The 15238-nt window shown below is 42.3% G+C and overlaps 1 protein-coding gene across 8 annotated transcripts in view; it reads right to left on the reverse strand.

The window, feature by feature from the left end:
• Positions 1-15238, reverse strand: part of ADGRB2 (adhesion G protein-coupled receptor B2) — a 469428-nt gene that overhangs the window by 122790 nt on the left and 331400 nt on the right. For 6 of the 8 annotated variants that reach the window (XM_083173693.1, XM_083173697.1, XM_083173694.1 and 3 more), the window contains exons 5-8: positions 11324-11488; positions 10085-10249; positions 6435-6536; positions 6036-6142 (exon numbers count right to left, since the gene is read on the reverse strand). In XM_083173693.1, coding sequence (XP_083029819.1) covers positions 6036-6142; positions 6435-6536; positions 10085-10249; positions 11324-11488 — 539 coding nt within the window. The remainder of the gene's footprint in view (positions 1-6035; positions 6143-6434; positions 6537-10084; positions 10250-11323; positions 11489-15238) is intronic. The other 2 variants (XM_083173696.1, XM_083173698.1) reach the window with 2 other exon arrangements.

Consider the following 15238-nt stretch of genomic DNA (forward strand, 5'->3'; position numbering starts at 1 on the left):
GGCCAAGTCCCTTGTTGCTAAAAACTGGAAGTCCCCTACCCCCCCTACAGAATCCGCCCTAATTAATTATGTCTGGTCCATTGCTGCAATGGAAAAGATCACCTACTACCTCCACGACTGCCCACTCAAATACGATATTGTCTGGGGCCCTTGGCTCCTTCATATGGCTTCTGGAACTCTCCCCCCTGTGGCCTCTGCCCTCCCCTAGTGCGCTTCTGTGACTGGTGTATATGCTTTGGTCGTAACGAGACGCCCAAAGGCCCCCGCGGGGCTTACCTCTTTCTATATAGTAGGCTTTTCCCTTCGCTATTGTTTCTTCAAAAGCTTCAACTTGTATTCACCTGAAATGTGTCTTATATTCAAGATAATGAGGTATACCTGTACCTGTCCCTGACCCTCTTCCCCCCGTTTCTTCTTATTATTATATTCTTTTTTTCTCTCTCTTTTTCCTTTCTCTCTCACCCCTGTCTCCCCTTTCTCCTCCTATTCCCTGTTCGTGCCCCCCCCCCCCTCTCGTTTCTTACTTATTTGTATTTGTTCTTGTTCCAATGTAAGAAAAAGAGAATGACTGTTTCCTTTTGTCCAATGTGACTTTGCATTGTAATGATTCTCTCAGAAAATAAAGAGTTTAAAAAAAAAAAAAAAAAGTAGGTACCAAAATCCTTTATGGGTTAACTATTTGTAAAACATGCTAAGAATCTGGGGAGCATTAACATCTGAAGACTTTATCCTTTCTTCTTATGCCGAAACCCTTCCAGTCTTCCAGTCACCTAAATATTAAATGGTCCCACGAGAGAGGCTGCAGTACGGATTTTTTTTTAACTTGTCCTGGTGATCAATTGGAATGGCGGAAAGTGAACATTAGATGTAGAAAATCAATTGAGTACCAGGGGAATCTTAAAATGGAAGATGCAACCTGAATGCCACAAGGTAAATAACATGTCCAGTACAATTAGAAAATAGGCAAAAAAATTCAGGAGCAAACTTCATTGAGGGAATTTCAAGCGTGTCTCTTTGAAAACCAAATCTGTCTCCTGGTTTTAACAATTGAACATTTATTCTCTTCCTTCTAGTGAAGATTTTGTAACAAGATGAGTTTTTGGCCCTCATTCTGATTGTGTGCAGGGCAGAAATCATTCGATGGTCGCCGACCATTGAATGATTTCTCAAGCGCTCGCAGATCAGAGACATTCTCTGGTGTCTTAGATCTGCAGTGCCCCTGTAAGGGTTGATGTCAGCTGCCCATCCCCCGCACCTGCGTCATGGCCACATTAGCATGGGAACGCGTAGCGTTTTCATGGCGATGCACAGGGAATGCTGGGCGATCCCATGGGTGCTGCGAATAATCAATTTGCCACGCCTGCTAGCGTATGCACATGCACAGTTGCAAAACAGAATGAGGGCCCTTATATAGATTTTTTTCAATGTATTCCAAATCTGGAAAATGTGTGTAAATGTAACATCTCTGTAAACACTGTTGCGAACCACCACCAAATGAGGTACTGATTAATATGAGGGCACTTCTGCAAAGGAAAGTTTAAAAACATTTTGGACATAACAGGAAGAAAAGCCTAAAGCCTAATGGAACAGATTATTATGGACAAACGGTGCCCACAACAAAAGAAAGGCCCAATTGTCTTAATTAGCCCATGATGTATACTAGAAATGCTATCTCCTTTTGCTCAAAGATTCACTTTTCAAATTTTGAAGTAAAGGCGATATGCAATTGGTGCCAAATTTTTTGCCAGATGGAAAATTAGCATTTTTTGCCTGTTTTAAGGGTTAGAGTAAGATTTGCCCTATTTTATTTATGTGAGGATTCTTTGTCTGGGCGAAAAAATCCATCACTAGCGAAAACCGAATTTGCCACCTATCAACGTGTTTTTATGAAGAGGTTGAATTCCATAAACCCAGAAGGATCTGTAGATACTGCCTGATCTGGGCATGGTCATGATCTTGTCTCTGTTAAACAGATGTTCAATGAGTCCCTTTGAAGAAGGACCAATTTTCTGTCAGCGTATACTGTCAAAAGTCTTCAGAGGATCGTGTAGATGCTGATGATACATATGGAGTTGACGTAGACCCAGAACAGAGAAACAGAGTCTAAGGAGGCCTTAACCAGAGACCTCCACAAGGAGGTTTGCACTTTGCTGCACCCAATGCACAGGTTTGGGTACCAATGTACTGGCTGGTGAGTATGAAGGAACTAAGAACAGGCAGTGAGACTAATCACTAAGGAGCACACTGGAACAGATCAGGTCCAGACAGACAATGCGGTACCAAGGGACAAGCAAAATTAGTTCAGCATGGTTGATGCCATGGTAGTGTGAATCACATCTACACAACGCAAACAGCACCCTACATAGACACACACATATTATTGCCCACAGACTTCCACCTGCAGGCAGAAAGGTAGGTCCTGGGGGTATAGGAGCAGTAAAAAGTGATGTGCGCTGTTATGTAATAATGTACAGTATGCTAGATATTGTAACATTTACCAACATGGCAGCATTTGCCACATAGCCTGTTTGGTAAACTCCATACAAAATGTATCTCTTGCACAGACTTTACTATTACTGGACTGGAATGATAACCAAAACAAATTAAACATGACTTGCGATTTACGGTAGTCATAGGGGGGTATTCAATGCTTTGGGCGAGCGGCGACAGCGAGCAGAGCTTCCTGCTCGCTGTCACCACTCACCCTGTTAGTATTCAACGCAGCCCCCTCATACGCCAATTCCCTCTCGCTCCATTTTTTGAGCGAGGGGGAATTGACGTATGCGGCTCCTGAACCAGCAAGACTCGCTGCTAAATACAGCGAGTTTCCTGCATTAGCCGCGGGTCTCGCTGTTTTGGGGAATTCTCGCCGTCCTGTGACAGAGAGGATTTCCCCAAAACATTGAATAGAGCGAGCGACTGGCGCATGGGTTAAACAGCGAGGATCGCTGGTTTTCTGCAATCCTTGCTGTTTAACCCCCTCGCCCACAACATTGAATACCCCCATAAAGTCAACAAGACAATTTCAACATCCTTAACTAAAGCATTTAACCATTCTCTATCACTGGTCAATACTCATGCTGTAAGCATGTAAACAGAACATACTCTTTTTTTTTTTTTTTAATGCTCATTCTTGTTTATCACTGCATTCCCAACTAGTGTTTGCCCCTGCTTTTACTCATGTGGATCACACTATTGTTGCTCAGCGGAACTAACGAGTGTAAAGCATCTGCTTTTTTTATATGGCTTCTCTCCCTAATGTCCCATCAAGATAATACATACCTCAGTTTCTTTCTAGGTCACCAAGCTATACAATAGTGAAAACATAGTGAAATAGTTTTAAACAATCTCTGGAAGTATATTTCTCCCCAAAAAATGTTATGTACAGGCACAACCCTTACATTTTATGTATAGATTATAAATGCTGACGCTATAGAAATAAATATTAACAAATAATATTATACAGTATTATTAAATTATATTGTAGGGGTGTTCTCTATGGCCTCTTCTCTATCCTCATCCTTCTTGATTTGTCGGCTGCCTTTGACACTGTTGACCACCCTCTCCTGCTCAACACCCTCCGCTCCTTTGGCATCACTGGCATGGTCTTCTCCTGGTTCACCTCATACCTCTCCGATCGCTCCTTCTCTGTCTCCACTCCGAGCTTCTCCTCTCCTACTACCCCGCAGCCAGTCGGTGTTCCCCAAGGGTCAGTCCTTGGCCTTCTCCTCTTCTCCCTCTACACCACCTCTCTGGGCACCCATATCAGCTCCTACGGCTTCCATTACCACCTTTATGCTGATGATACACTAATCTATCTCTCCTCCCCCAACCTATACCCATCACTCTCGCTACCTCTCGCTCGCTTCGCCCCTCTCCAATCCATTCTTAACGCCGCTGCTAGGCCCATCTTCCTCTCCCGTCGCTCTACCTCCACCTCCCCCTCTGTCTATCTGGCTCCCCATTCCTTTCCAAGTTCTCTTTAAACTCCTCACCACCACCTCCAAGGCTCTCTCCTCCTCCACCGCCGCTTATCTCTCTTCACTGATCTCTATCCACACTCCCTCCCGTCCTCTTCGCTCTGCCGCTGACTGCCGCCTGACCTCTCACCTAATCACCTCCTCCCACTCCCATGTCCAAGACTACTCTCGCGCTGCCCCCCTGCACTGGAACAACCTCCCGCCACCCATCATGCTTTCTGATTCCCTTACCTCCTTTAAGTGCTCCCTTTAAAACCCACTTCTTCCAACTAGCCTATCCCTCCTCCTCCTAACCTCTTTCGCTCCTCCTTTCCTGCCTACCCTACCCCCTCCATCCGTTCCCATCCATTCCTACTTATCCTATTGTTTTTCATTCATCCACCCACCTCCTTTTAGTCTGTTAACTCTTCTGAGTAGGGCCCTCCTTCCTCATGTACTCACCTACCTCTTTACCTCACCAGCACTCCTGCCTTTTTCTTCCCTTCCTCTACTTCATCTTCAGTCTCCTCGACAATTTCGACACCTACTTCAGAACTGATGCTGATTTTAGTTCTATCAGCTATACCCATATTTATGCTGTATTTTACCAACACACCCTGTACGTTACATTGTAATTTGTTTTTTTGTTTGCTATTTACGGCGCTGCGGACACTTTGTGGCACCTTATAAATAAACAAACTGCTACTACTACTTCTCATAAATATGGTCGTTTTTTTCACAGTGCAGTGGAGTCAATATGGATTACCTCATCTTTACAAGCACTCAAGGGAATCACAGAGCAATGGCTGGGGCCATCTAGATCAAACACTTAGGGGGGGTACACACCAGAACGATTAGGGCTCAATTCCATCAATCTGGATCCAATTCCGACCGTTTGGATGCAGATTGTATGTAGATTGGGCATGCTTAGATCCAATTCCGATCCGATTCCAATCCGATGCGCGTCCCCGCTGTCGTTTGGTCGTTTTACAGATCCTACCTGCTGCAGGTAGGATCTGTAAAAGATCCATTCAACTGGATACAGACTCAGATCGGATTGGGATCAGATTGGATGCAGATTGTTAACAGATCGTGTGCTCCAACAGATTGTGCGACCATCTGTGTGATCTACTATCTGCTAATGATCTACTAACAATCAGGATTGTTCTGGTGTGTATGGGGCCTTACAATTGGAAATATGTATCAATTAAACTAATGAACTACTTAACAAAGACTTGTAAGTGACAAATGAGTTTAGGAAATGCAGAGACTTTATAAGGATCACTGACCAATTATAAGATGATTTCCTTGCATACTATTTACATATGGTATACTGTATAATAAAAAAAAAAAAAACATGAATGATAAATGATATCCTATTAACCGGGGTAAATTACCATGGTCAATGAATTTCCCAGTGTTATGCAATTAGACTCGCTTTTTTAACATTTTAGGAACTTATGTCGGATCAAATGAAAACAGTTAATTTACCACTCTGTATTATCAGGCTATCCAATTATAGACGATTTTTACAATCAGCTATAGGGCCTTATTTTGGTTCATTCTTTCTGACAAAATCCTTCATAGATGGACAAAACCATGTGCACTGCAGGGGGGCAGATGTAACATGTGCAGAGAGAATTAGATTTGGGTGAGTAATTTTGTTTCTGTGCAGGGAAAATACTGACTGCTTTATTTTTACACTGCAATATAGATCTCACTTTGAAGTAAAATCCCACCCAAATCTAATTCTCTCTGCACAAGTAACACCTGCCCCACCTGCAGTGCACATGGTTTTGCCCATCTAAGAAGGATTTTGTCAGAAAGAATGAACCAAAATAAGGCCCATAGAGCCTTGTGTTGCCTTACGGTAAACTAGATACCCCCCTAAGTGTATAAGATAACCTTTTAAAATTAAAGCACCAGAATATTAGAAAACATTAAACTTAACCACTTGTTTTATACATATGATCAAATAAATAATGCATCTGGCAGACCACTGCATAGAATATTCATGTGTCCTATAATGAAACATTAACAGAAATAAGACAATAAAAAAGGAAAACTTGTAATTACTGCAAGGTGAAGATATCTGTAGTCATGGGAGATGCAACGGGCAAAACTCGGAGAACTCCAGTAGGCGACTCCCTGGGGATTAAGCAGACAGCGACGGCTAGCTGATCCTGCAGGGGATATATAGAATGCTGTGTGAACCAAGAGACAACAACTTTTTTACAGATACCAGAATGGAAATTAGAAGAGATTGTAACATAGGAAGCAAAGTTTGCAGAAAGGAAGAAAGTCCATGGAATGAGCATTGGAAAATGTAAATGTATCAAAAAATACACACATCCTAAAGAGAGAAATAATGAGGGTTTAAATGGAATAGTAAAGATCACTGTAGGATTTTTATGAAATCAGGCACAGACATAAGGAGAAATACATGATCAAATTGAATGAGCAAGTGACACTGACCTGTTGCATTAGGAGGACACTTGTTGTAAACAATTTCGCCTGCAGCTGTTTTCTTCCAGTTCATGGACAAGACATACTCATCCTTACACATCTCATGTAACGCTGTAAGGAAGGGAAGTACTTACATGAAATAACCAATTACAAAGTTTGCTACAAGATACCTGCTCAACACATGCTCAGTTCTACCAAATGTGGAACACAGGTTTTTACAGTTTCCAGCCAACATATACTATACACCTTGGGACTGATGCAGAGTTGAACATACATTCATTTTCAGAGTGTGGTTTCTCACTGCAGTTGTACGCAAATAATAGCATCTCCACTTGTGTTTGAAGGGGAGTAGCTGGGCTGTTACATGGCACTCACGTGTAAGCAGTGTTCATTGAGGGTGTGCAGATGCAACTGTACTGGGCAGGACCCAAGCAGAATTACTCCTGATTCCAGTCACATCATTTTCATTAAGTATAGGTTAATGTAAGCGCTTCTAGATGATGATAATGAGCAGGGGCGTAGCCAGAACTTTGTGGACCATATATCAACATTTTGAAGAGATCCCTGCCCCAATGCTTCTATAGAGACACCTCTCTCCAGAGCAGATGTTAATCGTATGCCCCAAAAAAGTGCCCTAGTTAATTTTTTTAAATCAATCTAGTGTCTTAGCTAATGTTATGCCCAGTAGTAGTGCCCTAGTTTATTTTATAAACCATTGTAGTGCCCTAGTTCACGTTATGTCACATTGTAGGGTTGCCAGTACATATTATGCCACACAATACCCCAAATTCACATTATGAGCTACAGTGCCCCACTTTATATTATGCCACATTATAGTGCTTCCACTTCATACTGCTGGATCCAAGCAGGGGTTATGCACCGTTTCATTATGTGCAGCACCCGACTCCTGTCATAGTAGTGTAGGAGCTGGCACTGCAGACAACACAAGGCAGGGTGCTCTAGCATCCACCGCCGCACTTCGCCGGCTACCGCATTTGGAATAATCGTGTATGCACTAACATATGCAATTATTAATGCAAAGGACAGCTGTTGCAATAAGAGCTTTCCTTTGCTATGAGGTTCCAGCGCTGGACTTCTGGGTCTGTGACCTGAAAGTTCCTCTGCACATGCACAGAGTGAGGACCACGGCCACGGTGCATGCTGGGAGGGACCTGTGACACACAGCACTGCAGAGAGAAGCCCAAGGGCTTCTATATGGTATCACCAGCTATTTCTGACAATACCCCCGCAACGGTGCATATGAAAATGCGTTAAAAACCTCAAAAACAGGGTTTACCGCATTTTCACTTTATTGCATTCCACCCACAGTCAACTGGGGCAGCCACCATCATCCAGACCCCTCAAGTGACAAAAATAGGGGTTGGGATATGAAGCCACACACCCTCATATGAAGGCATGTCCATTTACATGAATCCATGTCCCATGGGCTCTACAGACCTGCATGGGTGTCCAAGTGATGCCCTTGGCCCCAGTTCATATTATGTAACATTAACAGTGATACCCAGTTATTTTATACCACATTACAATGAGCAGGCATAAAAAGGTACTGTGTATTGTAGGCCGCAAGGCAAGGAGCCCTATACACCTCTCAAATGTATACAACACATGTAACTCTTACTGGAAAGATAGGCCACTCTCAGTTCTAGGCCCCATAGCAGCTGCACTCCCTGCACCTATTGTAGCTACGCCCTTGATCATGAGTATAAAACAAATATGGACATAAGTGGGTGCAACTCTGCATATGGGAGAATGGGGTTTATTCTGGTTCACTCGCAAAGGCACCATCACTCTCAAATGGACAAAATCATATGCACTGCAGGTGGGGCTGATGTAACATGTGCAAAGAGAGTTAGATTTGGGTCTTTTATTGTTTCTGTGCAGGGTAAACACTGGCTGCTTAATTTTTACACTGCAATATAGATATCAGTTTGAAGTACAACCCCACCCAAATCTAACTCTCTCTGTACATGTTACATCAGCCCCACCTGCAGTGAACATGGTTTTGTCCAATGGAGAGTGATTGTGCCTTTGCGAGTGAACCAGAATAACCTCCAAGATCCGCATTAGCTCCATTAATGCAGAGCAGGAGCAGTACAGCAATTTCGCAATCAACTCTGCCTCAGACCCCTTGCATTTTGCAAAGGCATGCTAAGCAGCAAGTGTGTTTGTCTGGTCTTCCTTTGGTAACCTTAGAATACACAGATTAATATGTGTAAATGGCAAGCTGTGACCTTCCCATGAAACACGAACATTCATTGCTATTCCCTTATTGTAAACTTGGTATCCTGTCAGCAAAAGCCCACAGAGAGGAAGTAGGCACGCTGAGAAGATGAAAGGAGCACAAGAGAGGAATAAAGAAACAAGGACAGAAGGAAAGTGTGGAGAGGTGCGAGCATGGAGAGGTGATTGCAGACAAAGAGAGAGGAGAGGTGATGCAGTGAGAGAGATAGATGGTGGTGAACAAAGGGTGCTTTCAGGAAAGGATCCAAATCAGAAGGGGGTGAAGCAGCTGGTGCACCGAGGAGACAGTGGTAAGTTGAATATACAGTAATGCTATGCTGAAACTTTTACAACTGGTGTTACTGTATATAGACAATCAAAAATACTGACATTTTGAAGGGAGCAGGATTCTGGATATACAGTAGTGTAAATAATTCTATCACTTTAAACAGAATGAAACAGTGAATACTACAGTATGTTACTATACTAAACTGCTAATTGGAAAATACTCTATTTTTAGCACCCAGACTTTAAAGTAACGTTTACAATGTCCTATTCTGCTATTGTTCTCCAATATCTCACAAGAAAAACAAAAACATATATTTTTTCCTCAAGTTTCTTATTTTCTAAAAACTATTGAATACTTCTGTATAAAAACAAATGATAAACCAGTGTTCTAAATCAGGTACCAGTTATGGGGGCACATTTATCATATAATATTTGAGGCTAATTCCCTGAAGTTTGTTCGGGGGTTAGCCACAAATATTAAGGATCCCGTGAATGTATCAGGAGGGAACATAGCAGGAATCTCCCACCCCTGCTGCAATCCCTTCTGCCTCGCCGCCAGCTACATCCTCTATAGATTTCTATGGGGGATATGATGCTGCTCAATGTATCAATATTGGACAGCATCGCATCAGGTCCCTGGAATACTGCCAATCTGAGATGAAGGTAGCCCATTGTACCCTATGGGCTACAGACCACATTGCTGGTGGGGCAGTGCAGTCAGCAAGGGGTCACCAATGACTGCATATGAACAGACCCCCCCCCCCCCCCCGTCACCTGCCAAAGCAGATGGGGCAGGCTCCTTTTTGGACATACATCTGGAGGTTAGGATTACATATTACAATGCGATCCTGGGCAGTAAGATGCTGCCTAGATCGCATTGTATTTGCATTTCTTCTTAAATGGGCCCCACAGTTGCAGTGTACCCTTTTATTGAATATGTGATCTGCGTCTGTAGCCTATATGAGGTATGGAATGGTTTAAGGATGTGTTACATGGTCACTCATTGTATAGTGCATGGATGCTATATTTTCTGTGTGTTTGACACAGAAGGTTTTAAAGGAGTCAAGTTCTGAGTGCTTTATAACAGGTGCCTACACTCAGCACACACAGCAGATGCAGTGGGTGGATACCTGGGCATTTCTTTTCATTGCACGTCCTGACCTCGTCCCCGGAGCCCTCGCACGGGTATCCTTGCAATCCTGTCCCCTGACACATCCGGTAGCGACGCTGCCAGCCACTGTCACATGTTTTGGAGCACAAGCTCCAATGATTCCACGGACCCCATTTTCCATCCGCTAGAGAGTGTGAAGGGCAGGAAGCAGAGGAGAGTATAAGGAGGAGAGGGAGCACAGAAAGGTACAGAGATAGAGAGAGAGAGAGAGAGAGAGAGAGGAGGGTAGAGGAAGGTTAGAGAACGGTTAAGAGGGAAGAGATTAGAGAAAGTAGCAAGAGATGTAAACATGATAGGAAAATAATAAAGGAAAGCATAAATTAGGCATTAAGCATGATTAAAGGAATGTGAGGAATAAGAGAAACAGAAATGTATTATGAAAAGGAAAAAAAGGCTAAATGAAAACTAAAAGGCATATTTATCAAAGCTTTGCATGAAATTAAATTGTGAGAGATGAAGTGCCAACCAATCATCTCCTGTCATTTTTAAATCACAGCATGTAACATATATTAGAAGCTGATTGGTTAGTATTTTATCTCTCACAATTGTATCACATTGAAAAATTGAATGTCAGGAAGACAAAAAAAAACAACCCAATGTGAAAATACATTTTCCTGGAAAAGGACAAGAATGATGAGAGAAAGCAGGGCTCTGGATGTGATGTAAGGTTATTGTAACATATGGTGAGGAAATAGAGGCAGGAGTCACAAAATGAGGTATGACAAAACAAGTAAGTTATAGGAACAGAAAAAGATGTCAGAGATAAAGATAGAAGCAATAAAAAAAAGATTGCCAAAAAATACGCTAGATGGTAAGATATAGTCTACCCACTCACTCAGGTACTCATTCAGGTAAATGAAGATGGTTACTTATTTTCGTTATCTCAAGGTGGGGTTGTGTGTATGTAACGCAATTATTTATATATTTAGGATAGGCATGTACCTATTATACTTTGATATTCTAACTGACCTTCTAGTAATTTAGCCATACACATCAGTTACAATCTACCTCATACTCCAGAAAACCCGTATACAACCTCTAGACATATAAAACATCACTAACAGTGTCATTTCTATTTCACAAAACAGCCCAAAGCACAATGCATCCACTTTAGCAATTACTGTACCTATGGCAAATAGGTGACAATACAAGGAGCACTTCCAGTGGCAAAGCCATTCAGCAGTATGTTGTGGATTACCTGGGCATTCTGTGTTACTGCATTCCCTCGTGTCTGTTTGCTGCCCCCTGCACTCTCCTCCAGCTTGGCTCGTGTTGCTGCACTTTCTACTCCTTTGTTGGGTTCCGTTGGAACACGTTACTGAACATCTTCCCCATGGGCCCCAGTCCAGCCATATCCCTTCCACTGAACAGAAAGCGAGGGAGAGAAAAGATGAGTGAATTTAGCTGCCTCAAACTAACCGGCCAGCTGCACCTCTTCCCACTGGAAATAAATGCACAAAAAGCTAAACACAATAAATGATATTTAGTGTGCAATTGCATCCTCTAAGTAAAACCTCATAAAAACATCCTACAGCAGGAAATCTTTTAACCTCAGTGGGGACAAGCCTTGACAAGGACAGACAGAGGGAGCAACCTTTCAAGTGAATGAGATGAATTAATCATGGGACATAGGTAGCCAGTGATAGATGGGGGTCATGGTTCTGGAACAGTGGCTCTTAACCCCTTTTGACTGCAACGTAAGGAATTCATTGCCCTGTACTGCTCTTATGATCTTACAGTCCTGATACAAATGATCAAATACAATGTCTGGAGACTAGGATGCGTGGCCTGTGAATTAGGCAGTAATGGTAGAGATACAAAGATGTGACAGTTTAGAATTTGCTTGTTCTATGCATTCAGTGCTCTACTTTTTCTATGTCAAATACTGCAAAGGCCCCAATACGCTGATATTCAGGAGTTACCAATTTAAAAAAAAAAAAAAAACCTGACGGCATTAAAATGTACAGCTATTGTACAGAAATGGGTAATGGTCATAGGTTGTATAATCGCCTTGCCTGTGACTGCAGTCTAAGGACTGTGCAGCACAGAAAGAGTTAGCCTGGCCTTTCTACGATGGTGCCCCAGATACACTTTTTAGAGTTTTCTGCTGCACATAAAGTCCAACATGATAAATGTGTTTAAGTACCTAAGGAGACAATATACAGATTAAGGTCAAACATTATTGTGGGCAGGATTGGAAAGTCATACGGGAGCCCATAAAGAGAAATGGATTAAGGGTGAATTTCCACATAAATCAAAGAGATCCACATTATTCCGCAAGAGACATACTAGTTATGATAGTGAGAGATGAGCCAAGTTGCTGTAATCGTTACAAGATGCCTGGGCATACAGATTAGCAGAATGGGTGTCTGGGTATTTGAGAGCTAATTTTATATGTGTGAACTAAATTATAAATCTTAAATCGTGAACACACTGGGTGATTCTTCCAGGCGATTTTTAATACATCCTCAAAATTGCCTAGAAGGTCAGGCAGAATCGTTCCGTGTGTACACAGTGGGAGATAGCGATGCGCAGCCTCACAGCATCGCTATTGTCTGGCCAAATAGACAGTGCAGGCAAGAATATTTTCACTGCACACTCCCATCATCTCCAAGTGCCGGGAAATCTGCCAACCAGGACCCTCGGCATGGCTTATGTGACGCTGAGGGCAAGCCCAGCACTCGGGATAGCTGCTGCTGGGCTGCCACCAGCCTTCCCCTGTGCAGTGAATGGATGCTGCACACAGGCATCCATTCACCTCCTCCCCGGCACCACTGCAGTCTGCAAAGCAGGACAAACAGCAGCGGTGTCTGCATGTCCTCTGTCCCAAATTCTGGACTAAGCGCAGGATGCTGTGGTTTGAAGGTATGGGCTCTTGCATTGATGTAAATTGGTCCTGGGTCTGATGATCCTGGTTACCTGTTTACAGTGCCCCACGGGACTCACCCATGTTCAACCCACAACATTTCCCAAGCTATTTACACTGAGAACCGATCCAAGTCGACCCAGCAATAACAACAGAAGATGCAACCATGCCTGACAGGTCAGATCTCGGCACCCCAGGTGGCTGCCTAAAGTTGTCTAATGGTAGAGTTGGCCTCGGGTCCAATGGGCATGGGAGCTTTATCTAAAAAAGAAGGCAACTGCCCCTGTCCATGTGGACTGATGGACATTGACCTTTATCATTGTGGCAAACTGCTCCATCAGACATGGCCCAGTCCCAATATGGTTATGATTGTCTTGCAATATTGCAGCCTTGTATTGTACCAACAGAAGGGGAGCTAAGAGATATGCACCTAATAATTAGTGCAACAAACATAGGGGCAGATGTATTAAACCTGTAGAAGAGATAAAGTGGAGATAAAGTGAAAGGAGATAAAGCACCAGCCAATGAACTGTGTTTGAAAATGACATTTGGGAGTTGACTGACTGGTGCAATATCTACTTCCACTTTATCTCTTCACCAGGCTTAATACATCTGCCCCTCTAAGTGTTATGAACATGAAGAGGAGTCAAATGATGCTAGAAACCTTTGGTTCTTTAAGACAAATTTCAAAGAGGCTATAGGTGACCTTTCTTATAAAGAGGTCATATTGTATTTGAATGTCTGGGCCTACAATAAACAGTAAAGGATAGTAGTGTCCATTGAACCCCTTGACCCCATTGAAAAATACTTTGGGCCCTTTGTTGTCAACACCATTCATATTTACAGATGATAAAGTGGCCATATACACGTGCAATGTGCTCACTCTTGATGATTAGTGGTCAACTGTGTAATTATCGACCTAGATATTGTCGACCAGATACCTTGGATTTCATACCCGACCTCAAGATACATACTACATTATTTTTCTTAGACCATGGGCCAAATGTAATAGGGTGTGAGAATCAGAAAGTGAGAGATTTTGGGTGAGTATTCCCAATTTTTTTGAAAGTGGCAATCATTTACACTGCAAAAACCAGGTTGATTTTGCCATGTAGTTGCCTCTTTAAAAAATGTGGAAATCTCTCCCAAAATCTCTCAGCTTCTGATTCTCACATCCTATTACATGTGGCCCCATTTGTAGAGATGGTATATATTTGTACAGTGTGCAGCTAAGCTGCTTGTAACTGCCCTATGATCAGGCATTTCATTGGATCTATGACGTGAACATCAATTTGCATCTGACAAATGTAATGAATATGGCAGCTTAAGTGTTAAACTGTTGCCTGATCGAGAACAATTAGCACTATTACAGTGAACTGTTTGATTTGGTGAGAAAAATGTGCAGTGTTTATAGGGTGGAGAATCAGGATTCCCCAAAGCATACACTAATGTATGTATTGTAATGACCATAATTATTCTCCATTTATTCACTAATTACACATCAATAACACTGTCAAGTTTAGCACAGTTAAACAAAGAAACCTCCAATATATACCAGATAACTACATATTTGCATTTTGCAAAGGGAGCTGTTTAGTCTAAACAAATGAACTCTGTATATGCACATACAAAAAGCACTTTACCACCTGACGGCTCATTGTATGTACCTTAGCTTCTCCACTTGTAGTACTGTATGTACAGTAGCAAGTCATACCTCAGACAGATTCAGCAGGCACGTCAGGCTGTTTTTTTACGAGTAACTAAACATAACATTAATTTTAATAATAAAGAATAAATAATGTAGAAAACTAATTACAAGGCGAATTTTGAAAATATTTACATGTATACTAGGAGGCTTGGAAAAAATGTACTAAGACAATGTACTAGGACAGCTGGAATGAATGTAAACACTGTGTAAAGATTTACCATCAAGTAAAAAAGTACATAGGTACTGATCTAAAGAGCTAACACCCCGATAGGACAAACACATATAAATGTAAAAATGCTAATATTCTCAAAAGTCCTACATCAACAACATAACATAAAGTAACAGTATATCTCTCACAAAAAGAATGTTCCTTATTAGGTAGGTAAAGGACAGCATTCAAGGTGTTACTCAGACCTGATCACATGGCTGCAAATTCACAGGCCGGGCGATTGTTGATCAACTGCGCATGCAGATGGCTCGCAGTACGCAAGTTTATTGAAAGGAAGCCGTCCAGTGGTGGAACTATAGTGGGTGTAGGG

Source organism: Crinia signifera, chromosome 2 (assembly GCF_055691185.1).
Source record: "Crinia signifera chromosome 2, ASM5569118v1, whole genome shotgun sequence".
In the NCBI taxonomy this organism is placed as follows: Eukaryota; Metazoa; Chordata; class Amphibia; order Anura; family Myobatrachidae; genus Crinia; species Crinia signifera.